The 25,213-nt window shown below is 36.3% G+C and overlaps 3 protein-coding genes and 1 pseudogene across 3 annotated transcripts; 1 reads left to right on the top strand and 3 right to left on the bottom strand.

The window, feature by feature from the left end:
- Positions 1–210: 210 nt before the first annotated feature.
- On the bottom strand, positions 211–2,175 carry LOC139884625 (uncharacterized; annotated as a pseudogene).
- A 721-nt stretch (positions 2,176–2,896) lies between these two features.
- Positions 2,897–3,415, top strand: LOC139884622 (uncharacterized). The gene has a single exon (XM_071868638.1). It carries the CDS (start codon positions 2,897–2,899, stop codon positions 3,413–3,415), a length of 519 nt encoding a protein of 172 aa, XP_071724739.1.
- A 6,489-nt stretch (positions 3,416–9,904) lies between these two features.
- Positions 9,905–11,259, bottom strand: LOC139884624 (DNA-directed RNA polymerases II and IV subunit 5A-like). The gene is made up of 4 exons (XM_071868640.1): positions 11,062–11,259; positions 10,609–10,788; positions 10,175–10,288; positions 9,905–10,030 (listed from the first exon to the last, which is right to left on the bottom strand). The coding sequence occupies exons 1-4, from the start codon at positions 11,257–11,259 to the stop codon at positions 9,905–9,907; spliced, it is 618 nt and encodes a 205-aa protein (XP_071724741.1).
- A 1,535-nt stretch (positions 11,260–12,794) lies between these two features.
- LOC139884621 (replication factor A protein 1-like) lies at positions 12,795–15,571 on the bottom strand. Its single transcript, XM_071868637.1, has 8 exons — positions 15,518–15,571; positions 15,147–15,423; positions 14,218–14,321; positions 13,954–14,114; positions 13,677–13,797; positions 13,393–13,575; positions 13,048–13,113; positions 12,795–12,920 (listed from the first exon to the last, which is right to left on the bottom strand). Exons 1-8 carry the CDS (start codon positions 15,569–15,571, stop codon positions 12,795–12,797), a joined length of 1,092 nt encoding a protein of 363 aa, XP_071724738.1.
- Positions 15,572–25,213: the final 9,642 nt, after the last annotated feature.

Here is a 25,213-nt window from a genome sequence, read left to right as displayed (position 1 = left end):
AAGTTGGCAAGCTATTACACATGAAATTCTTAAAGTAGACAAGGGATTACTTCTTTCTGCTCGCAAGAGATAAAGTTCGAACGAACATTTGAGCGCTGTGCATGATCACGATTCTTAAGAGCGTCACAAAAAATTTAAAAGTCAATACAGATGCCGAGCTTTGACTATGATATGATCATATGTACCAGCTTCCTTGGCCATTTCTGGGTGTCATAAGACCTTCCCCTGATTATTTCTAGGTACGAATCTCCAAAGGTCCAAAGAAATATCAACCTCCTTTTTCTTGTGAAATTTTTACATTTGAGGTACATCATATCGAAGCTGGAAAGTAATGAATAGTAATTATCAGAATACAGAAACACGAAAAACATGATTGCCTAGGAAACACAACTCCACATAATTTTAACCTAAAAATTGATCGAGGTAACACCATGTTTCTTACCTCACATATAACCTCCGCACTAGTAGCTCCAAAATCCTGCAATGCTGCTCTTTTCACATACTGCAATGACGAGCAAATTTGAATAAGTTAGTGTTTAGGCCGTGTTTTAGCCAAAATTAGTTATAACATCCAATATGCTCGTCTTTTTCTTAGTTTCCTAACTGAAAAGTTCCAAGACCAAGTACCAAAATTGGGCTTAATAAAAACTAAAAGGATCAATTTCGGATTTGTTTTCAAAACACAAGGACTGAATACTATATTGCTATTATTATTATTATCCCATAATCTTTCAAGTAAAATATGCAGGAAAGTATGTTGTCACGTGTGGTACTGAGAACTACAAAGAATGGCCTGAGATCATGTATCTTATGAAAACAAGAATTTACAAAATAGATGACTTACATCTCTTGTTGAGGTCTTGTGCAAGGAATAAACTGCTTGTGAAGCAACCTACACACCAACAAATGATGAGCAAAAATCAAATAGGATTGCATTTAAATCATCAAACAATTGAGATAAAAGTTGCCCGTAAAGCAACACAGGAAATCCATGTCCACACCCTTGTTCCGGGTTCCAAATGGAGGGTTCATTACGACAGTGTCAACAATTTGGCCTGGATAACAAAATTTAGAACCCAAGATTAAGACAAAACTCTAAAGTTACACAACAATCAAATTGTGTACACAGCTTACTTCACACTGAATATATAATAGTACATAACACGGCATGCTAAGGCTACCGAAAGGTTATGAGATCTAATCAAAACCTTGGCCATTCCATCGAAATGCTTAAATCTAGCCACTGAGCTAGGATAACCAAGTAAAACAACTTGAGTGAAAGCACATAGATACAAGGAGAGGAAAACCTGAGAAAGCAACTACGTTACCTCTCCATCTGAAATTTCTGATGTCACACTGGACAAAATCTATGCCCAACTGCAGATTCAGGTGACAAAAGAAAAACAACTGATAAACTGATTGTCAACAATATGGGAAGCAGCTTCTATTACAATTTACAAATAGCTATTAGAACGATAAAGGTGAGAGAATACCTCAAGATCTTCAGCATTTGCAGAAGCTAGTTCAAGAGATTCAGAAATGATGTCGATGGCAATAACATGTCTGTTCAAAGCAGTCAAAGATAAACATTAGCAGTAATATGAATACATTCTTTCCTTACACACTTATGGTAAAGCAAAACCCAATAGGTATCTCGTGGTTTCTGATCACAAAACAATCAGGTAAGATAGTCCGATGGTCTAGTTCTGATCAATTAAAGTTTAACATGAGGATGGCAAATATTTGACTCACTCAGCGCCCAAAAGAGCAGCAGCAGTGCCTACTGTACCATTCCACATCCAAAATCAGCCACTACCTTGCCAGTAACATCTCCAAATGAATTTTCAGCCCGAACAAATTCAAACACCTCAAAACCATCCATTGCTTTACATACACAAAGAATATGACCAAAAACAATAAAAAAACTCAGTGAGCCGTGAAAAAAGAGAAATTTGAGAGAAACTGTACAGTGAAGAGCATGCGAGAAGCGATGTGGGGTCCAGTTGGGTATTGCTCCAGCTCAATCTGCAAATGCAAATTTTTTCCTCATATCATATCATCATCAGTAAGACTAAGAGAGAGCAAAGTTATGGTTTTTATAAAAGAGAGAAAGACCTTGGGATCATCGAACTGTTGAAGATCGCCTAAAAGGCCCTCTAATTGCTTCAGCTTCATCTTTATTTCAATGTAGTGAGTGAGTGTGTTGGTGGGGATACAAAAAATACAATACAAGATAGGTAGATAGAGAGTACAGAATCCGGCACACACAAGATTCAACTCCTTTCCTATACCAATGCTCTACTACTATGTTTTTCCTATGTTTTTGTAAAAAGTGAAATTTATGCCCTTATAGTTTATAGGAGTTAACTTCGCCGTTGTACGGTCTCAAATTCGTGATGAGAAAGGAGGAGGGTTGCGGTAGGTTGACGACCAGTATAAAAAATAGTCAAAACTCTATGATATGAATCCTACAATATATTCTTTGAGGCATAACCTCAGAAGCGATTCGTTGTATCGGATCCCGAATACATCGATAAATGAGCAAGGGTCGGGGTCGTCGCCCTCACCGAGCGACGCGCCATGTCGGCGCCCGGATATGGTGTCAAATGAGCAAGGATTCCCACATATTACGGGACGGATGTGAGTAAAGAAGTTAGTTCCAGTACATACTATAAATAGTGGGGTAGATGGTAGACGTATAGGTAGGACTAGAGAGTGTAGGAGAGCGGTCCCAAAGAAACAAAGAGAGGTTATAGATAGGAATTTGAGAGTAGGAAGTTGGAATATAGGTACGCTTACAGGAAAATCGCTAGAGATAGCGGAAGCGATGGAGAAAAGAAGAGTGCACATCATGTGTCTTCAAGAGACGAAGTGGACCGGCTAAAAGAGCAGGATGATGGGTAAAGCAGGACACAAATTATGGTATGCCGGAAAAGATAAGAATAGAAATGGAGTAGGAATAGTTGTCGACAAATCCATTGTGGACGATGTTGTCGAGGTCCAGAGATACGAAGATCGAGTGACCTGTATAAAGGTCAGGATGGGAAAAGACATGTTGCACATCATCAGTGCTTACGTTCCGCAAGTAGGTCTGGATGATAATGTAAAGCAAGAGTTTTGGGATAAGATGGATGATATAATGCAAACTATCCCAATTGAAGAGAAAGTTATCATCGGAGGGGACCTAAATGGACATGTGGGCACGAGTAGGGATGGATATGAAGAAGCGCATGGAGGCTATGGATATGGTAGTAGAAATAGGGACGGAGAGTCAATCCTAGACTTTGTATCGGCTTATGACTTGGTGCTACCAAACACTTGTTTCCAAAAACGGGATTCTCATTTGGTTACATTTAAGAATGGTAGGAATCTTAGATTTCTTCCTTATATGAAGAAGGGATCGCCGAGAATGTAAGGATTGCAAGGCGATACCGGGTGAAGCACTTACGACACAACATAGGTTGTTGGTGCTAGACATGAGGATTAGGCAATGGAAGCCTAAGAAGAACGACGTTGAGAAACTCAAAATTCGTTGGTAGAGCCTTAAAGGAACAAAACAAGAAGACTTCAAGAACTCGATGGCCCGAGGCCACTTGGAGTCTAGATGATTATGCAAATGCCATGTAGGAGGCTATGGAAAGTTGCATCAAAAGAGTAGCTTCTTCAACACTAGGAGTCTCAAAGGGGAAAGGAGTGGCGCCTAGAGGAGCTTGGTGGTGGGATGATGCGGTGAAGGAGAAAATCAAAGAAAAGAGAATTTTGTTTCGAAGCTTGCCTAAATCTCAAGATGTCTTTGCATTTGAGAAGTATAAATTGACAAGTAAAAAGGTATAAAAGGCCGTCAAATAAGCGAAGAACAAGTTTTTTGATGGCTTGTATGATAAGTTAGATACTAGAGAAGGAAAAAATGTGATATACAAAATAGCTCGACGAAGAGAGAGGAGTAGTAAAGACATCAACGACATAAGATGTATAAAGGAAGAGGATAACAAGGTATTGGTGTCTGATGTTGATATCAAGTTGAGATGGAAAAACTATTTTGATAAGTTATTCAATGGAGTGCAAGGGGAGCAAATCGTAGAGTCTCTTAGGAATGAGGATAGAAGGATCTGCTATATAAGGAGGATTCGTTTTCTTGAAGTTAAGGAAGCTTTAAGAAAGATGAAGAATGGAAAAGCATGTGGCCCAGATGATATCTCCATAGAGGTGTGGAAGTGTCTTGGAGATATAGGCATTGCATGGCTAACAAGACTATTTAACAAGATAATGGTCTCGTGCAAGATGCCAAATGCTTGGAGAAAAAGCACATTAGTCCCTATTTAAAAAAATAAGGGTGACATCCAAGATTGTGCTAACTATCAAGGTATTAAGCTCATTAGCCACACTATGAAACTATGGGAGCGGGTCATTGAACATAGAGTGAGAGCTACTACTACGATATCCAAGAACCAATTTGGCTTCATGCCTGGACGGTCAACCATGGAGGCAATCATTCTTGTTAGGGGCTTAATGGAGAAGTATAGAAGCAATAAAAAAGACTTGCACATGGTGTTCATCGACCTAGAAAAGGCGTATGATAGAGTCCCTAGAAGCATCTTTTGGTGGGCTTTGGCCAAGCAAGGGGTATCTAGTCAATATATCTACCTTATCCAAGATATGTATGAGGGGGTACGGACTAGTGTCAGGACGAATGGAGGAGACATGCCTGATTTCCCAATCACCATCGGTGTACATCAAGGCTCGGCTCTAAGTCCATATCTTTTTACCTTAGTGATGGATGTCCTAACTCGACATATCCATGATGACATACCATGGTATATGTTATTTGCAGATGATGTCATTTTGATGGACGAGAGTAGAGAGGGAGTAAATGAGAAGTTAGAGTTGTGGAGGAAAATCTTGAAGTCGAAAGGTTTCAGGTTGGGTCGTAGTAAGACGGAATATATGCACTGTAACTTCAGTGGAGAAGAGAGAAGATAGACTAGTACGATCCAGCTAGGAGGAGTGGATGTACCGAGGCGTGATATGTTCCGATATCTAGGATCTATCCTATAGGAAGATGGAGAGGTTGACAGGGATGTCACCCATCGTATACAAGCAGGATGGGCAAAATGGAGAAGTGCGACAGATATCTTGTGTGATCGACATATGTCGAGTCGACTAAAAGGAAAGTTTTATAGAACAACAGTGAGACTAGCTATTCTATATGGGAGTGGATGTTGGCCGATAAAGAATCAACAAGAGCACGAGATTAAAGTGGCAGAGATGCGGATGTTAAGGTGGACGAGTGGACTTACTCTAAGGGATAAACTCTGAAATGAGACTATAAGGAGCGAATTAAACGTTGCACCTATAGACGAGAAGATAAGAGAGGGTAGACTTAGGTGGTTTGGACATGTGAGGCGTAGACCTAAAGAAGCTCCCATTCGAAAAGGTGAGGACATAGATATAGGAACAGAGAGGAGAGGGAGAGGGAGACCTAGACTCACGTGGGAGAGGTTAGTTAGAAAGGATTTAAAAATTTTAGATATTTCAGAAAACTTAGTAGTCGAGAGAGGAGAGTGGCGCCGTAGTATCCACGTAGATGACTTCCTATAGATACTGTCATAAGATTAGAAAAGCTAGTTATAGGATATACCATTTCTCTACTAAGGATAAAAAACTATGTGTGGGCCCCGCCTCGATCGTCTCGATTCGAGCGAAGCGGTGCCGACTTTTCTTACTTTGACTTGACTTTTGACCCTTGAAATTGTCCATTTAATTAAAAATATAATATAATATCTACTTATACATAATATCTTTTTCAGATAACATAATTATTCAAATAACATTTAGCGGAAGTAAATACATAGAATTTAAAGATTTCTTCATACTTAGAAAAACTGACGGAAGTGAAATCCTATCGCCGAAGAGCCCGCCTAGGTACCGCTGCCACTATCGATCAACCTGAAGAGACAAATAAATTTTTCGAAAACGTAAGCTTACGCCTAGTGAGGTTTTATTTTTCTTTTAAAAATACCCTTAGGAAAACCATATATTCATAAAAACATTCTTTATCAAATATATCTGTATACTTTCATTTTTCCTCGAAAACCTTTATCGAACCCGTTCAGTGAAAAACATTAGGAGTCACAACAGGGGCGACCTGTTGTAATCTCCCAATAACCTCGACTTCCGTAACCATGGAAGTAATAATAAATTCCATCAGATAGACTAATGGAACCGTACCCTCTGATCAGACCGTAAACATGGGGTCGCATAAGGACCAAGTACTCATTTGGATTGGTCGCCACAAAGTCGACCAAATCCCCCTCGACCTCGAATAAAAAGTTTTGGGTTCGCATATATATATATATAAAGCAACAATTGCTTTAAACCTCGTCGTCAGTAAAACGTCTAAACATTACTTGGGGTCTTTTAAAATGATTCTCTTCAGTTTTTCAAATATAATAATGTAGCTATGCCGTATTCTTAAATTAAATCGTAAACATCGAAACGTTGGTAACTTTACGGCATAGTGATATATATATTTCGTAAATACAAATATATTTTACATAATTAAAAAGAAAGTACACTCACCGTGAACTGTTCCTCGAGTCGCGTCTTTACGCTATACCGCGATGTCGCTATCTACGCACCTATCGAAATATTATAATTAGCCTTGTAATTATGAACGTTTAAGAGAGATTTACTTAAATAATCTAATTCGTCGCTTCGTTATGTTCGTTCTCATTTTTACGTTATTAGTGGGGTTGAGATTATTAGTTTAGCTTAATGGTTTATTTTATATTATATATGATGGAATAAATGTCTCTAAAATATAAATCACTCCTATTTGTTGACAAATGATATTTTAATATTGTAGAACAATTTTCTAAGTTAAAATATAATCCAAAAGAATTTTAGAGACACTTAATTATTTAGAAATCATTTTTAACAACTCAATTAACTCAGAATTAATATAAATTTATTCTGTCGTCGAAAATTCCTAAATCTTTGATATATTGTAGAAAATACTATTTTTGGCTTACTGTAAAAATTTCATAATTTTTGGACAAGTAGAAATTATTTAATTTGCTTCGGAAAATAAAAAACAGGTTTGGTTTTAGTAAAATTACCAAATAAATCCCGCTTAAAAATTACCGCGTTGGTATTTTTGTAATTACTTTAAAAAATAGAAGGTCAAAATCGACTTTAAACGTAGGTTCGGGTGACCCAAAATTAATTCGTGTCAGTTGTTTTAAATCAGAATGATTCGAACCAAACCAACCGGAAAACCGATTCTTTTTACTGTGAAATGACCATAAAACCATTGACTTTTATAATGACCGACAGACACACGATAGTATTTTTGTAATTCCGTTTAAATATAAAGGCTATTTTAGTCTTTTACTAGAAAAATCGATTCGGTTTGATTCATTATAAATAGGGACTGGACCGGTTGGTCCAGTCATTTTCCTCCTTCTTCCTCTCACTCTCAGACGACGCGATTTCACTCGCTCCGTCGTCTCTCTCGCCTCAACGGCGATTCCGCCGTTTCCGGCACCCTCAGCTTACAACCCACCTATAGAAATACTCCTCTCGACAACAAGAACACATATCCATCGCCAATTTCAACCAATTACAACCGGGTAAGTTTTAATTTCGTTTTTCCCAATTAGGGTTCATACGATAAATTTGGGGGTTTTAGCTAATCTCTATATATGTTGTTCTACGTTAGATTCTAAGTGTTTTTATATATGTTTTACTTTAATTTAACAAGAAATTGAGTTTCGATTTTTTTACCTCGAATCCTTTGGTGGTTTTGCGAGGTCCGATTCTGGTTGGGAAAGGATTACGGCGTCGAAGGGAAGGTTTTCTACCACTGGAGCCGGCTGGAACTCGGCCGGATTCGGCTGAGTCAACTCGACCAGTCACTGAGTTGACTCGGTCGGGTTGAGTTGACTCGGTCCCCGTACTAAGATAAGTGTTTCCCTAATCCTCCCTGTTAATTAATTGCTTTATGTTAATCTCCAGTACAGTGATAAAACTTGCATGTTAATTTCTCAGTGATGATTCATTTTCTTGGGATTACCTGTTAAGCTTGGCTTAGCATTGGTTCTGTCTTGAGTTAAGCATGTGGGTGGGTTATATTTGATTGAAATACTGTACTGTGGCCTAATGTCAATTCGGGCTGTTGATGATCCTGTGATGAATTACCCTGTTTAGATTTACAAAATATAAAGTTAGACCAAAAGTCTTGCATGTTAAATTGGCTGAGATTGGTTGTGTGTTTTACCTGTTTACATATACTGGCTGGTCTGAAATTTCACTATGACTGGGCTGCCGGCTGGAATTGCTTTTAATCTAGTTTGGAATTAAGATGTTTGGCTGACTACCTAGTTGTATGCTTCTGTTAACTGATGTTTGCTGGGAAATTGAGAGGATAGAAATCAGTTTAGAGTGTGAAGATGTCTGCTGAAAAATCTGTGGCAGTATAGGATAATTGTCATGCATTTTTGCTGAGTTTTAAGGCCTGCCAGCTCACTGAAATGTGGCTGGCATGCAGCCTGCCTTGCAATGAGTCACTATCTGCTGTATTGATTGTTTAACAGGTGTCTTAAGTAATGCTTGCTGTCTGATTTTTTAATGTTTTGTGCAGAGAAAAATCTAGGCTGCACTTCCATATGCATTTGGCAGTTTTGGTGGACAGTTTAGGGCTGTCTAAAAGCCTAGGATTGATTATGTTTGCTGGCTGGTCATGGTGTAATAGTGTAGGCTTGTTATTATTTTCATTTATCTTTTGGTATGTATGAAATATTATTTTGTATATTACATTAGAACTTGTAATTAAAATTCTATTTGAAGTTATTTAATAAATTTCTTATAAGACATTTATCTTGATGTACTTAAAGAAAAATTAAATATCAAATACTATCTTTAGCGACAAGTTTTCATTAGAATCGTTTAATAATTATCGTTCGTCTGAATCGAATCCAATCGTTCATCTAACGTCGAAAATAAAAATCACGCGCGTCAAAATGATTATTTTATTATAAATTATCGACACGTCGACAAAGTCTACACGTCTATCAAAGCTCGAATTACCGAGTCGTTACACTATGTATACGAATATACAATATATCTTTATATTATATAGCATGATTTATTATATGTATTTATATTATCGTATTTTATACATTATACTTTGATTTATGATATGGCATGTGATCTACACATTGTCCTTGGACTTAAACGTGAGGATTCATATAGCCGACTCCATTCGATGGAATTGAGGCTGGTTGTTGTTGTTGTATAGTTTATAGGAGTTGCACATTTTGCCCTTAATAGTCATATAATTAATTAAAGTACCACAACACAACTAGGAGCTCCTGAATGAGTAGTTGGCATTGGCAATCCCCTTCTTCAATTATAATGGAACGTCTCCATTACATACAAATTGATTTGCTTGGCCAATGGCATCAAAAATAAGTTTCGTACTACCAAAAAGTGTTTGGACAGAGGGGCAACGATCCTTCTCACAGCTTCCAGTTCCATCTTTGTCAAGCTCTCATCCATCCTTGAATTCACATTTAAATTGCAGTAGAAAAGTACAAGAACAAGGAGGATGTACATTAAAGATATTGCTTTGTTTCAATCTTTCTTAGCATTAAGAAATAAATTCATACAAAAAATAAATAAAGGTTGCTCATTTTGCAATCCGAAGCCTACATTTTTCAATAGCTCTCAATAAAATTAAAAGGTACCGAATACCGACAGAATGAGAAAGCAGTATATAAACCATCATGACAACTTTATTTCTACAGGCCGCTACAAAATCAAATCTGCAATAGTTTCCATGCTCTTGCCACTCTGATAGAAGTGTTGTCCAGATCATTCTCTCCAATTAAAGCCAGATTTAAACTCATACAACATATCGATAAGTTATGTATCGTCCTGCTGTCTCACTAGCCCGTAGAATCTTCACAACTTGTCCCCGCTTCAGTCCATAGTATCTTGCGACTGGATCGGTCACCTGAATCCGAGGCAGCTGGAACTCACAACACAATTAGAACCATGTCAGAATCAATTGACTAATTGTTGTTTTAATTAATATCGTATTATCTTTGACACCATTACATGTATCAATCGACAGTTGAGGCACAATAAAATGCAAGAATTGCTCGATACTGACCTGCGTTTCTTTCACAGTGTATTTCTCAAGCAAATCTTTCTTCTCTTCAGTTGTAAGCACCTGATGCTCAGGAACAAGAGCATGTTCCATAATGTTCACCAGCAGCTCCGACTCCTGAATCAAAAGGTACGGAATAAAGAAATGTACTGCTAGGATGCTCATCATTATAATTACAGCATAGCAAACTAACCAAGTCTCCTCCTGACCACTTCTACGAACAAAGAATGATTTTTCCAACCATGTTTCATCAAATTTCAAAGATTTGGAGCTTAATTATTCTCCCACTTCCAAACTAGAAAAGATGTCAAGGGATAAACAAGTAGAGGTGGGGCCAGCATTTAGATCATGTCCCAAAAACACATAGGATGTTATTCCCAATCACGATACACAAGAATACCACTAAGCATTCACAAAAAAGAGAAGTGAGGTCATACCTTAAACACCTCCAAGTGGACTGGAGAGGAGGTGTCATTCAGGTATCTCTGGCCTTTTGGAGTCAATTTTCCATGAATAACCAAGATGGCTCTGAAAACATTGTCAGATTTCGCGTTTTTGGCCATATCCTTCAGCTCCGATGGTCCAATCGTTGCCTCTTTAGGGAACAAAACATATATCTAGTACAAAACAACGATGAATGAAAAGAGATAGAACAACAGCCAGAGACATCTAATTAGTCTCACATACAAAGTAGGAATACATCAGCACTAGTGGCAAGCGAATTCAACACCATTAACCATAGCCAGTAGAGAGTTTACGTTTCTAAAGAAATTAGGATTGATCCCAAAATCTCTAAGTAACCAAATTCCTTCAATAGCAAAAGCTAAATAAAATAAAAATGCACAGAGAAAACATCAGGACAATCGAGAATTCCAAGAAGTGAATTCTACCTGATCTGAGCTATCCAGTTTGGATACAAGTATAGTGAGGGCTGCCCTATTCATGTTTTCGCCAAATTTCTGGATGAATTGATCTTTGGTGATGTTAATTTCAGAGTCTCCTACAGAGTAACCGCGATCTCTAAGCATCTCCAATAATGTTTTTCGAACCCAGAAAAGTCTCTTGATTTCCTTGTCTGACAATATCATTTTGTACCTAAACCAAACCATGGCAGGCAAGAGAGCTTATAAAAAGGCTTATTTTTTTCAAATAAAAATATAATTGCAACAACAACGAGAACAAAGTAGAGTACTTGGACCAAAACTGTCAAACTCAAAATCATAAGATTAGTCTAATCGCATTGAGAGGGAGAGAGAGAGAGAAGTACAGAGAAACTTAACGGCGACGCAATTAACGACGATTAAAGGAGGCTTGTTCTTCGTCACAACCGCCGGGAGCATGCCGGCGTTTACTAGGGTTAATTTGAGATAGCAGTGGGTGGCGGCTAGCTATAATCGATATATATTTGGGCGGGTTTAAAGGAGGGTTTTTATTGTGCGCGCCCGTCTGTTTGACTCGAATACCTTTTCTGTGTTTGGACGAAGGTAAATAAGTAGTAACTAAGTATCCACACAATGGTCCCATGCATGCGCGTACCCTTCAAAAATAAATATATTTAAAAATAATTATATTTTTTCTATGGTATATATGTTCGTAATCTCTCGTGTACTATCTCATGTAATATTTAGGAGTCTCGTGGATATTATTTTTCTTTCTTTTATATAATGAAAGTTTTATGTTATTAAATATATTCATTTAAAAATATATAAAAAAACATTGACCTATGAGCCCAAAATAAACAGGCTCAATATTAAAAATGTCTAGAGTAATTTTACTTGTAATTGTGATCGTAGTAATTGTAATAAGTAATTGATTTTCAATATGTTAATGGATTATTAATAAGTAATAGTAATAGTGATTCGTTACAACTCATACAGTATATAAGGACTAGGTAGGTTTTTCTTTTGATAACAACTAAGTAGCTTTTTCAAAATATTAAGTCGTATGTAAAATATCTAAACGTCAATTAAATACTTAAAATCTAGTTACGGTATAGGTATACGTATATATAATATTTAAGAAAACAATTTAAACTTGCTTTTTACATGCAAGTATTATGTTATAGAAAAATGAAATGTATCTGAAAAAAAATAGGTGAAAGTGTAATAAGTAATTGCCCTTGCAGGAATGTGGAGGAGATACTGGGTGGTGCAAGTAGTGGGTGGCATTTGATTTGTAAGGACAAACCACACTCAAAGGAGGAAATAAAGTATAAAACTACCAAACCTTTCAATGTATAAGAAATATATGGTAAACAATCAAAAAACAGCGATCAGTTGCAAAGTCAAAAGTGCAAAATGGAGTCTAAGAGTCCTCAAGGTCTGATAAATCAATCTCTTGCACATGAAGGATAATTTTGTTACGTCATAAATGGGCAAGGGAAATGGAGTTTTAAATCAGAATTATAAGAAATCGAAACACAATCCATCAAAAATAACGTAAGAGTCTCAAGACATAGATACATGCCAAGAATAGTCTTGCCCAAATTTTTTTAAAACATAAAGGTCATAACGCCTACACACCAAAACAAACAAATCTAAAACAACGTCAACTACTTTTAAAAAGGGGAAGTTAGTGAATAAAAAAATCCTTCGATTCACTTCTTCTAAATATCTGTAGACGATTATTTTTTAAGCGGAAAGTGAGACTCAAGGCCACCAAAGTCAGAATCAAGGCCATCATAGACATATTTAGATTCAATTAAAGTTCTTTTTGCAGGTGTCAAACTTGAAAAGCCGCTATGTTCTCTCTGCAAACATGTAATGAATAACATTATTTGAATCCAAAAAACGTTGACAAAATAATAACATATTACTGTAGAGTAAGGCAACCCTAAGAAAAAAAATCATCTTAAATGATGGCTTCACCTATGTCACTTCTTCAGAACAAGCTTCAAGGTCAATAACCATGGCTCTCGGAGTCAGCTGAGCATCAGACTTCACCTACAAATTATAAAATATTTTTGCTATTAACATAAGTAACAGATTTCTAGTAACAAATATCTGGGAAGGAAGTTATTTGGCAGTTATTAAGATTGTCTAAGGTATATGAAAGCTTCACCTTAATTTCTTCAACACATGGAACTTCAACGTCAATACTCATAGATCCATGTGTACACTTAGAATAAGTTTTTTCCCGACAAATTGATACATTTTAGTAACCCAGCACATATGTACTATTATACACATGTATATTGGATTAAGAAAATAGATTTAACTCACAGTTTTCACAACAACTTTTCCAAGACAATGGTCCATCAGCATCTGATCATCCGTCATGCATATAACCGAGTATGAGTGATCACAAATATCAATATTATACTTTGTCTTTTTAACTTGGAAGAGGAAATGTTTGCCAACCAAAGATTGTTCTATTTGAGGGGGAAGAAAAACAGCAACATCATTCTAGAAAAAAAATCATTTTCAACAACTCAATCATTAGTACATTCAATAAATTTCAAATTATATTAATTAGTTTTAATGTGGTGGAGTATAATCTATCGAACCTTGTCTTCTGGTTTTAGGAGATCAGCTGGACATTTACCAACATACTTTGCGGCATTTTCTTCTACGAGGATGAGCGTGGCCTGACCCGTGGGATCAGTGATAGAGAGGTGGAGCTTAAACCTGCATTTATAACGAGAATCACAAAAGGTTATAATAGAACACCAAATGTGCGAATGGGAAAAGCAAAAGGTTTTGGGCATTGGAATTGCATAAAATTATGCATTTTGTTAAAACAGAGAATGTTTAAAATATGGTTAGTTAAAAGATATAGCATACATTTTTGTTGGATTCTCTATCGACTGGTTGCATTGGACGCATCTTTCAAGTTCCAACGACTCTTGCAAAATTTTCTTATTGCATCCCACGCATGCGTCATACCACCAGCCATGCTGGCTCCTACTGTGGTTCACTCTACCAAACATGACGTATTTTTCAAGCTGTACAGAGATTAAATGGTTATTTTAATTTATAAAAAAGAATATAGTCGAGGTGATAAAAAAATTGGATGTAAGTAACGGTAACCTAAGCTGCAATCCTCACATAAGAAACAAACATCAAGTTATCCGAGTTACCAAATATTTCTTGGAGATTGTACTCCAAAACAGGCTGAAAAGCAAGCTTCATCTCAGTGGCTGCTGCAGGTCCTTACATAGCCAGACTATAAAATAGAATACATAAGAAAGTGATTTAAATGTTGCCTCCATGAAGAGCATGTAATGAGAAGCATTGAATAAAAGAAATTATTATTCTGATTTAAATAATTACATGTTCCTGAAAGCAGCAATCTATGGGATGTCTTCATCTATGATCAATCTCGTACATAACATTGATGATTTGAGCTGCCTCGGGAATGCTACAATCAGAATGGTTATTAAACATATCATATATGTATTTAATGTATAGAACTGTAATTGAATATGAAAATGGGTAGATAATAGCGAAGTAAAAGAAATGTGGAGGAAATTATTCAGCTATAGCATATAAAAAATGAGAGGGAAGAGACAGTAATGAATTTCAATGATGAATTTAATACATTGATTTTTCTTAATCTTGCCAAGATGCAAGATCAACACCGTAGGCTGTCCGTCAATACAAACACAATGGTTGTTCAGTTGAACAGCATAGTCTTCCCAAAAGAGTGTTTGAAATCATAATCTCGCTGCATATTTCCATTAATTCAATATAGTCAAAAAAATATATGATTTCATCAAAAATCTCAATAAGGCAGATAATACCTGGCATCCTTGAGGTGTACGATCATCTTACATGAGTCCCTACCCTGGGCATTAACATGAAGGAGCCGGCCCCGCCCAATCATATGCCCAATTACATCTACGGTCGAAGAGGACAAAAAAAGGTCATAGTCGGGTAGAACATATTCATGCAATAATCAATAAAAAAAAGGTTCTTAACAAATGAACAAACAATTCAAAGATTACCTTTTAAAAAGAAAATAGAAGGATTTATACCTATAAGATAGTTATCATCCGTCTTTGTTGCATCATCGATGTCCTTAAGGGGTGTGAACTCAAAGTGGATTTTGGGGGTGCGATAAAAAATGTTCGGTATTGGCTTCACCGATGTCACGATTTTGAACCTCGTCTTATACACATGCTTTGAAGTCATGTAGGCTCCCATATAATCTATCACACTTAATTTATTAATGGAGTAACAGCCTCCCTCTCGAAGGAGGGGAGCGAACCTTTCCACAAATTGCTTGGCCATTGTGGCTTGGATAGTTACATCCTGCAAAATGAAAGACATTATTAGTATAGAGACTAATAGGAAAAAAAATTCAGATAATATAAAGAAGTGATGAAAATGATATTCATCTACGTACACTTTCATCGAGTAGCAAAAGCTCACAGCTCCAAACATCATTCTTGTTTTTCATTGCGAAGATATTCCACATCCTGATTACTCGGACAACATAGTGGTCGAGGTTCCGACAGACTTATCGAGATTAGAGAGTGGGACAATATTTTTACCCATCTGAAAATAAAATCCAATGGTGAGTACAAAACTTAACGACAAGCAACTAATTGTGCAAAATAAACACAAACTCAATTATTAAGTTGTAGAATGCATAAACTGACATGAAACTCAAAATTTTGATAATGCAATCTAGGCAAAATCTAAATATAGCGACGAAAGTCAGAATTCAGGTGCCAATATTAACTCTAAAGACCTTGAAAATGCCGAAGGGTGGGAAGATGTTATAGGTAGCAACTTTTCTGGAAAATGGGATTTGTTTTCCAAGGATTCAGGAGTTTCTGTAATACATTCAATGCTACTTCCTAACAATCAAGTTTGATGTATGACACAATTTGGCGAATATAAAAAATCAAGCTACCAAAAGGCGTGCCGTGTCGTAAAGTAGACGACAATGAAGATTCTTGGAGTCATTCCGTCTTTTTTGATATCCAAACTGATCAAAGGATTCCTCTCAAGGTTAGTTTTCTTTAAATTAGAACTACAGAATTAAATGATGAACATTAATTATGAATGACAATATAAAGGTATCATTTTTCTGTTTGACAGTTAACTTCCAACACATGGTATGCCAAATTGTTGGACAAGAATCATATTCGATAATACAATCTGCATATCTAGAAACTCATAGCATAAGCACTCGGTTCAATGAAGGAAATTGAGAAGATATGATCAAATTCCCTAAGACCTAAATTACAGGAAGTCAAAAAATTCCATACCATGAACTATAACTCATAAAATTCGAAATTCAATCAACACCAAATCGAACAAATAACACAAAAATCAAATCAACAACCTAAAAATAAAAAAACCAAATTATGAACAATTACCTGGATTCAATTCTTCGAAGTTTTTGTTAGGATTTATAAAAGTTGATTTTTCACGAAAACTCTTCATATTTATAGGGGAAGGAGCGAATTAAAAACTCATTGGAGGAGTATGAAGGTCGTGGGGTGGAGATCGTGGAGGGAAGCGGTTATGGTGGAGAAGGAGGTGTCGTGAGGGAGAAGATCGATCTAACTTACTATAATACTATGAAGTTGGATTTGTTTCTCAAAAAGAAATTTGAGTGGCGTCTTAATAACAAAATGCCAGCGTTTCAGGTGTAATAAAGAGAATTTAAATATTGTTAATGTTGGTGCGTGGGCCTCGCAAATAGGTTTAGAAGAGGGAGTGTTATTCAACACGAGTTAGCGGGGAATGCAGGTTTTTATAAATTAAAAATTAGAAAAAACAAAAACTCAATTAATGACATCTGGCAGTTTTGTCTTCACATTTAATAAATAGGTAATTGATACTCTATAATTGAGACGCCCGCATTTCGACCCCTCCTGTGGGCCTAGTGCGGGGCCCGTTGGTACCTTCTATCGTCTGCGGAAACTGGGCCCTAGCCATGCCTCGTAATCTGAACTTGGAGAAAATATTTTATTTGAAGAAAACTGTAAGCTATAATGCTTAGTGAGGTTTTATATTGAAAACACTTAATGAAACAGTTAATAATAAACATCTGTATTCTCAAGCATCATAAAACATTTTGTCATTAGAACTCGTCGTAATACATTTTTATTTTTCTTAAACACTTATAAAGAAAAATTTCTCGTAAACATTTTTCTCGTAAAACGTGAATTCATACTTTACTTATAATTCATCGATAATATATGAACTTAACGAACCCCTTTCAGTGAAAAAACTTTAGAAAAACTACTATGGGGGACCCACCGTAGTATCCTTAAACTCGGCACCCGTCAACAAGGGCGCAAATATAAACTTCCGCTACGTGATCTAGGGAAGCCGTACCCTCTGATCAGACCGAACATGGGGCCACATAAGGATCAAGTACTATCTTTGGATTGGTCGCCACAAAATCGACCGAATCCCCTCGAATAAAATATTTATATGGGTTCGCCTTTATATATATATGTAGAATAAGCAAAACTTGCTTTTAAACCTCGTCGTTATTAAAACGTCTAAACATTACTTTATATGCATTAACTATAATAGAACAACTCGCTTTTAGGGTATTTAAAAAATTTTCTCCAGTTTTCAAAAAATATAATACGTATCTACGCCATATATAAAACTTAAAGCAACGAGATAATCGGAAACCATGGCATAGTAATATATATATTTCATAAAGCGTCAATTTATATATTCTTTGTAATGAAAATGAAAGTATCACTCACAGTTCTTTACGTCTCGTGTCGTTCCTCCTCGCGAAACTTGACGTCGCAATTAATAACCTAACGAAATATCATTAATTAACCTCGTAAATACTAACGCTTAAAAAGATTACTCAAATTAATCATACACGTCGTTTCATCCTAAGTATCTTATCTGTAACTTATTAGGTGTTTTTATTATGTTATAACTTGATTGATCATTAAATTTTACCTATAATAGAATAAATATCCTAAGAAAATATAAAACATTTCCTACTGGTTGACAATGATTATAAAATAATTTTCTAAGTTAAAATATGACCCAAAAGAACTTTAGTGACACTTAGTTATTTTTAAATCATTTTTGTCAACTAAATTAATTCAGGAATTAAAATAAATTAAATCTGGCTTAGAAAAATTCTGAAATTTTGATATTTTGTAGAAAATAATATTTTTATCTTACTGTATAAATTTCATAATTTTTGGACAAGTAGAAATTATTTAATTTGCTTCGAAAAATAAAACAGGTTCGGTTTTGGATAAAATTACGAGAATAAACCTTGTTTTAAAACTGACGCGATGGTATTTTTGTAAATACTTTAAAAACAGAAGGTTAAAATTGACTTTAAACGTAGGTGCGGGTAACTCAAAATCAATTCGTTTCAATCGGATTGAATCAGAACGATTTGAACCGAAACAAACCGAAAGAACCGATTCTTTTAACCGTAAAATGACCATAAAACCATTGACCTTTATATTGACCGGAAGACTCACGCTGGTATTTTTGTAATTCTGTTAAAATCAAAAGGTTATTTTAGTCTTTTACCAGAAAAATCGATTTGGTTTGATTTACTATAAAAAGGGACTGGACCGGTTGGTCCAGTCATTTTTCTTTCCTTCTTCCCTTCTCTTCTCAGACGACGCGATTCTCTTCCCGTCGTCTCCCTCTGCCTCAACGGCGACTTCGCCGTTTCCGGCCACTACAGCCTACAATCCATATATCAAAATGATCCGCTCAACACAAGGAACATTATTCCATCATCAATTTTGACAAAACTCAACCGGGTAAGTTTTAATTTCAATTTTCCTAATTAGAGTTCTTACGGCAATTTGGGGTTTTTTGGCTAATTTTTATATATGTTATTCTACTCCTTCTTCTAATCATTTCTATACAAGTTTTACTACCATTCGATAAGAAATTGGGTTTTGATTTTTACCTTGAATTATTTGTTTTCTTGCGAGGTCTGATTCTGTTGGAAAGGGTTAATGACGGCCAAAGGAAACTTTTTCTCTTCTGGGATGGCCTGGAATTCGGCGGATTTGACTGAGTCAACTCGACCAGTCACTGAGTTGACTCGGTCGGGTTGGCTTAGTGAGTTGACTCGGACGGTAAGTACTTCCTCCTCTGGATTCTGTTAATTTAGTTTCTTTGTTAGGATAAGTGTTTACATGTTAATTTGAATTGAAATTACTGCATGTATTACCTAATTAGATGTTCTAGAGTGACTGAAATGTGACTTGAAATTGGCTGCCTATCTCTGCCATTGGCTGGAAATCTATGAATTCAGTGTCTAGACATTACTGTGAGCTTGCATGTTGTTTGGGTCTCTGCCTTTTATACTGAAGCTGTGTGATTCAATACTTAGTCATTACTGAAATTGATATGCTGATTTGTGTGGAATGTGTAGTTGTATGCAGTTTGATGATATCTTGGTTGGCTTGGGTTTGAACTGTTGTTGTCCGGTTGAATATGTATGATAACAGGGTTTGGCTCTTATTGAAATGGTTATGGTTTGGCTGAAAATGGTTTTGCTGCTTGCTGTGTTGACTGAACTGCTCACTGAGTATTCCTGAGAATATTTGTCTTAGAATGTGAGGAAGGTTCTGCTGACAATAATGAGTAGTTTTAGGCTTATTTGCATGCATATGTATGGAGTTTAGGAGGCTGCCAAGTCACTGAAATGTGGCTGGCATGCATGCAACTTGAGGTGACTCACTGAATTAGAAAGCTTTGCTGTCTTACAGGTATAAATGATGATGCTAATGGCTGATCATAGTGCTTTGTGCAGGGATTTTGGTCAAAAAAAGTTGCATTTTTTCCTAGGGCTTGGCAGCTGAGATTGGACAGTTTAGTGGCTGCAATGGACAGTGCTTTGGTGGCTGAAATTGGCAAATTCAAGGGCTGGCATTGACAATGCTGGCCGGCTGAGCTTGCTTAGTGAAGTCATGCATTTTTATTTTTTAAATGTACAAGATGTATAGAATTAGGCTAGTGTATAGTTTACAAATGTATAGTTGTAGTTTGTTTTCTTGGTAACATGTTACATAAACACTTGTAATCACATTAATTCAATGTATATATAATTTGTGAAATCTCCTTTGAATAATCTATTGTACTTTAAAATTTGCATTAGAGTTGAATAATTTCTTTAATAAATTTTCTTTGGCATAGAATTATTTATTTAACGTACGTTTTAAGTATTACCGATTGCCTTAATCGATGCTAATCGTACATCTAACATCGAAACTCCTCGAAGGAAAAAGTAATTTACGTGCGCATAATTCGAATTTTTATTTAGCGTAAACCTCAAAATAAAACACGTGTGTCTAAATTATTATTTTATTTAAAACTATCAACACGTCGACATGATCGCACGTTTATCTAAGATCGATTTAACGAGTCGTTACAATAATTCTACTCCCTCCGTCTCAAAATACACAAGTATATATCATATACTTGAGTCAGAGGTAGTAGTAAATTATTATTATTATTATTATTATTATTATTATTATTATTTATTTTATTTTTTTGAAATAAGCGATTGTAATTCATTGATACTTTGATTTTGAAGTACAAGAGGTTACAAATCGATTTGCGATAAACAAGCCAATACAAAGAAGACATACTAGACAAAAGATGCCAAGACTAGATAAGATCAATACTAAACCGCAACTCCATCTAAACGTGTTCTTTGAAAGGGAAAATTGCGTTCCTAGGAGGCGACTCCAATAAGATGCGGAAAAGCCCAAATCACACCTGGAGAGAACCAACCAACGAACCTACCCAAATCTACAATTAAGGCAGAATGCTAACAACCCATAATCTCTAACTAAAGAAGTAAGGATAGAAAGCCACATAAATCCTACACCACGAACACAATTTTCGTCATGTGAGGGGCAGGTTAAATCTGCAAAACAAATAACATAAAGCTAGAAAATAAAAGACTACGACAGGCCACCTCATCACCAACACCAAGCACATCCGAATCAGAGGCACTAGAACTCGGTATAGCCGCAACAGCCAAGGCCACTATGGACTCCACGACTTTCCAGATCAAACTGGAAGGTTGAACAGAGCTACCGCTCAATTGCCGCCTTCCGTCGCTCGCCAATCGTCATATGTTACCACATCGAAGACGCTCAAACTCGCCACCATGGAGAGTACTCTTCAAAAAACCTATGTAGTCAACTCTATCCGCATCTTGGATCGCACAAGAGTTGAGATCTAGCCAACGTCGGGCCACCAACCACCACCACCAAAAACAATGAGAGAACCCAATCAGGGTAGATAAAATAAGAGATTGTGAGCCAAATAGAACCCAGCTCCGTTGGCCTCCAACTTCCAAGCAACCACCGCCGACCACCACACCAAAAATGCCCCGAATTTTCCGGCCTTAGAGTTTACGCCAGAATCTCCACGAAAACGCTTTGAATAAGCTCTTGGATCGCACAAGAACTTATATTAAGTCGATTTTGCCGGACCACTAGCCACCGCCGCCTAAGCCGAAATAAAATACAAGATTAGGTGGGAAAGAAGGAGGTAAAATTGCCGAAATAAAGGGGGTGATGAAATAGACGCAAGATGGAAATGATATCTTGAGATGAGGAGGTCAAACTAAAAAGAAGGGGAGCCCCCCACCACCAGAATAGGCCGGACGGCGGCGGGGCTGAGGAGAGACTAAAAAAGGCTTTTTGATAAGTTTAGGTGTGGAATAAGAGTGATGGAGGTAGGGGTGGTGGGTTGAGGACCGGCCAATGCAAGAAGGAAAAAGAAGAAGAAAGTTTTTCTTTCAGATATACTTTTCTCTCTCGAGATTACAATTAGTAACTCTAATTAGAAAAAATTATGCGTGGATGTTATGGAAGGAATCGTCACATAAATTATTACGAAATAAAATATTATGTTGATAATTGCATTTTTGGTACTTCAAATTGACTTTTGCTAACTAGATGGTATCACGAAAACTTTTTTTATCAAGTGGGTACCTACTCCGTTAGATTACTAACAATGTCATACCTATTGTCAAAAATCGTTGACGTGTCATCCAAATTCCGTTAAGTCGTCCCAATCCTCTCCACATATGCAATACGTCATATGGTGACTCAACATACACATCACTCATAGTTTAACATAATGACAGTTTAGGCCCTGATCTTACGAATAAGATGAAATTCATACCCAAAACTTCAAAAAGTGGCATTTTCGGTTGTTGGCCGGAAATTGGATATTTTTCTGGTGGTCTTTTTTTTTTTAATTTAGATACAACTTCTTGTTTTTTTTTTAACTCTTTCCCTCAAATGAAAAAATAAATTTCTAATTTTTTGCATACACTATCCCCTTCCATGCTGGTTTTTAATGTTAATTTTATGTTAATTTAGATACATTTTCTCTGGTTCATCCCCCTATGATTTCCTGTTTGTAGCTCCTTGACAAATACGTGATCCATATTATAGGCGTACATAAAATTAAAATAGCTTGATCCAATATATATTACATAACCTGCTAATTAACTATAAGTATGTACTGAGTAGACTACTTGAGAACACGTATACGTAGTTTTATATATTACGTACGTACATAGGCCCCTATCGTATAAATATAGGCATCATCATTTAGATGTGTTTTTATTAACATGTAGATTCCATGTAAGCAAATGTGATGATGATAAAGGGTAACCACGGGGTTATTTGGTAGTACCTTCAGGGTTATTTGGTTGCTCCTTCGCACACTTGATCAAGCCGATAAATGAGTTTCCGACAGATATCGGCTGACAACTCAAGCAGGTTCCTCTTCTTTCCCATCAAGCCGAAAAATGAGGTTCCGATTTCTATCATCGAAGGTGGAAGCGAATGGATAGTCATAGAGCCGTCCGTTAAACATGTTGAACACGTTATCTGTTTTGATGCGCTAGGGAACACTTCGAACCGCGTAGATGAGAAGAGCAGATATTTGGTATATGATTTTTTATCAACAACCCTATAATGGCGTGTAGCGAGTACATGGTGAGACAATACACATCAAGCATAAGAACAATTCGTGGTGCTGTGGTTTTTCAATATATATAACTATCCGAAATATTTGTACACCATCATTTGCTATCTAACCACACATTTTAATTAGCATGCAGTTAATTAGTAAGGGACGAATTCGTGGTAAAGTGCGGATGGGTTGTGGAAGGAGTCAAGAGTGCAAGACTAATGATAAAAGAGGGGATTTATGACTGCCAACTTGCCACTACGAACATAGGGCATTGGTTCTTCTATGGGTCTGGATGGTTGGCCTTTTGGAATGAGCAAAAGATTTGTCGGCTCGATGTGATTTATTTCCTTTGGGCCGAGGTTAATTCACTTTGTAGTGCTATTTTCATGGTAAAGGTGGACAACACTCTCGTCAGTCAGCCGCAAACTAACCATACCATACCAACGCAGTCATTTTGTTGGGTTCTACCATAATATTTCAGTCCTTCTAATTGGTTTTTGCGTCTCTTTCTATTTGATGTCGAAATATGATGTGTGTTGGAAGTTGTTTTCCACTTTTGATGTTTGTCTGCGATGTATCATCATGGTTGATATCCTTATGAATTTTTGATACTTTGTTGTTATGTCGGTGTTGTGATGTATGGGTTGTCATGTAAGACATCCTTAGATATTTCTAGTAGTATGTTGTTATGTCAGTGTTGTGATGTGTCTACTTCAACGGAAAGTGGCAGTTTCCACCTAAATAAAATTGTTTAGTGTTTCGTGAATCGTGTGTTTGGCCTGCACATTTTTGAATTTTCCTTACAATAGTTTCTCTATGTCGAGTCACTGGTTTCTCACTTTTTATCACCAAGCCAAGTAAATCGATATAGCTGATAACGAATAATCTATCATAAGAATCGACAATAGCAAAACTAACATGCAAGTTGATAGAGGATCGATAAACAATCGAATAAATAAGAGGCAAATAAAGGCATATTTCTTCGATATATGTCGCTCATAATTAGCTTTTTTTATATACTAATCAAACCAAGTCATAGCTATAAACAAACACAAAGATCAAACCTTTTGGTACTATAAATATATTGGCGACTTTTTGATCAGTAGAATCCAAACCTACTTCGGCTAAATCAACCACAATCACATCGCACAAGTAATCGATTCGTTGTATGCAATGTTCTAATACAATGAACTATGAAAGTAGATTTAATAATGCTGGGAATAAATGCATTGGGAAAGATATATTTCGAATAATAGTCCAGCTAGACATCTGGAGATGTTCATGGTCAGTTGGAACATTACTCAACCCATTGTTGTATTTTTTTATACATAGTTGTTGTATTGTTTCTTTCGCTCACATGAACTGCCTTTCGCAATTTCATTGTAACTTTTTCAATATTGTGCGATATCTATTCAACTAAGTTATTGTTCAAGAAACATTAGATCGTGTAGTCCTGAATAAAATTTAAACCAACATGTAAGTAATGTCGCGATCGGAGATGACGCTCTTTTTCCCGGCTCTCATCGAAGTACATGAATAAACTTTCAGTGACATTGTCCTCAAACTTGTAAAACAAGTCACAGGTGAGAGATCAACTAAAATAATGTAACAATCTTGTGAAGTTATTGGCCCTTATAATACATAAATAATCGAATGATAGACCCATTGTATTTTGTACTGAAATCAAACTGCAATCGAACCCATAATTTTCGACGGATTCGTTCCTCGACACAAGCCCAAACTAAAACCCATCTACAAATCTTTTATAGGGAGGACCATGAATGAAATGCCAAATAAGCGTGAACCATCAACTCATGGATTGGTATTAATTTGGATATAGCCAAAAAAAATCTGATGCTAAGGATCATTCTTTATAATGCGCCCAAACTGAAGCCCATAAATAAATCTTTGTTCGGATTCTGTTTTCTATTTTATCTTTTTGTCTCTATCTTGTTGTATTTTTGTCTTTCCCTTGCTCGAGATCAGATGCATATTTTTTTGGTTTAAATTTTTTAGTATGTATTAATCACTACTAAATAGATATGATAGCAGGAAAAGTAAACTAAAAGATCTGATCATTTGCTTTGGAAATTATGTTCATTACTATAATTTTCTATATATGTAT

The sequence above is a fragment of the Rutidosis leptorrhynchoides genome, unplaced genomic scaffold (genome assembly GCF_046630445.1).
Source record: "Rutidosis leptorrhynchoides isolate AG116_Rl617_1_P2 unplaced genomic scaffold, CSIRO_AGI_Rlap_v1 contig578, whole genome shotgun sequence".
NCBI classification, from domain to species: Eukaryota; Viridiplantae; Streptophyta; class Magnoliopsida; order Asterales; family Asteraceae; genus Rutidosis; species Rutidosis leptorrhynchoides.
The sequence above is the reverse complement of the archived record's forward strand: the minus strand, read 5'-3'. Positions and strand labels throughout refer to the sequence as shown.

Coding starts and splice junctions, on each gene's coding strand:
- LOC139884622 (XM_071868638.1), top strand. CDS start 2,897: ATGGGTAAAGCAGGACACAAATTATGGTATGCCGGAAAAGATAAGAAT.
- LOC139884624 (XM_071868640.1), bottom strand. CDS start 11,259: ATGATATTGTCAGACAAGGAAATCAAGAGACTTTTCTGGGTTCGAAAA. Junction 10,789..11,061: donor AACTGGATAGCTCAGATCAG/GTAGAATTCACT, acceptor GTTTTGTACTAG/ATATATGTTTTGTTCCCTAA. Junction 10,289..10,608: donor TCCACTTGGAGGTGTTTAAG/GTATGACCTCAC, acceptor CTTTTGATTCAG/GAGTCGGAGCTGCTGGTGAA.
- LOC139884621 (XM_071868637.1), bottom strand. CDS start 15,571: ATGAAAAACAAGAATGATGTTTGGAGCTGTGAGCTTTTGCTACTCGAT. Junction 15,424..15,517: donor TTTTGCTACTCGATGAAAGT/GTACGTAGATGA, acceptor TTCATTTTGCAG/GATGTAACTATCCAAGCCAC. Junction 13,798..13,953: donor ATAGAGAATCCAACAAAAAT/GTATGCTATATC, acceptor TTATAAATGCAG/GTTTAAGCTCCACCTCTCTA.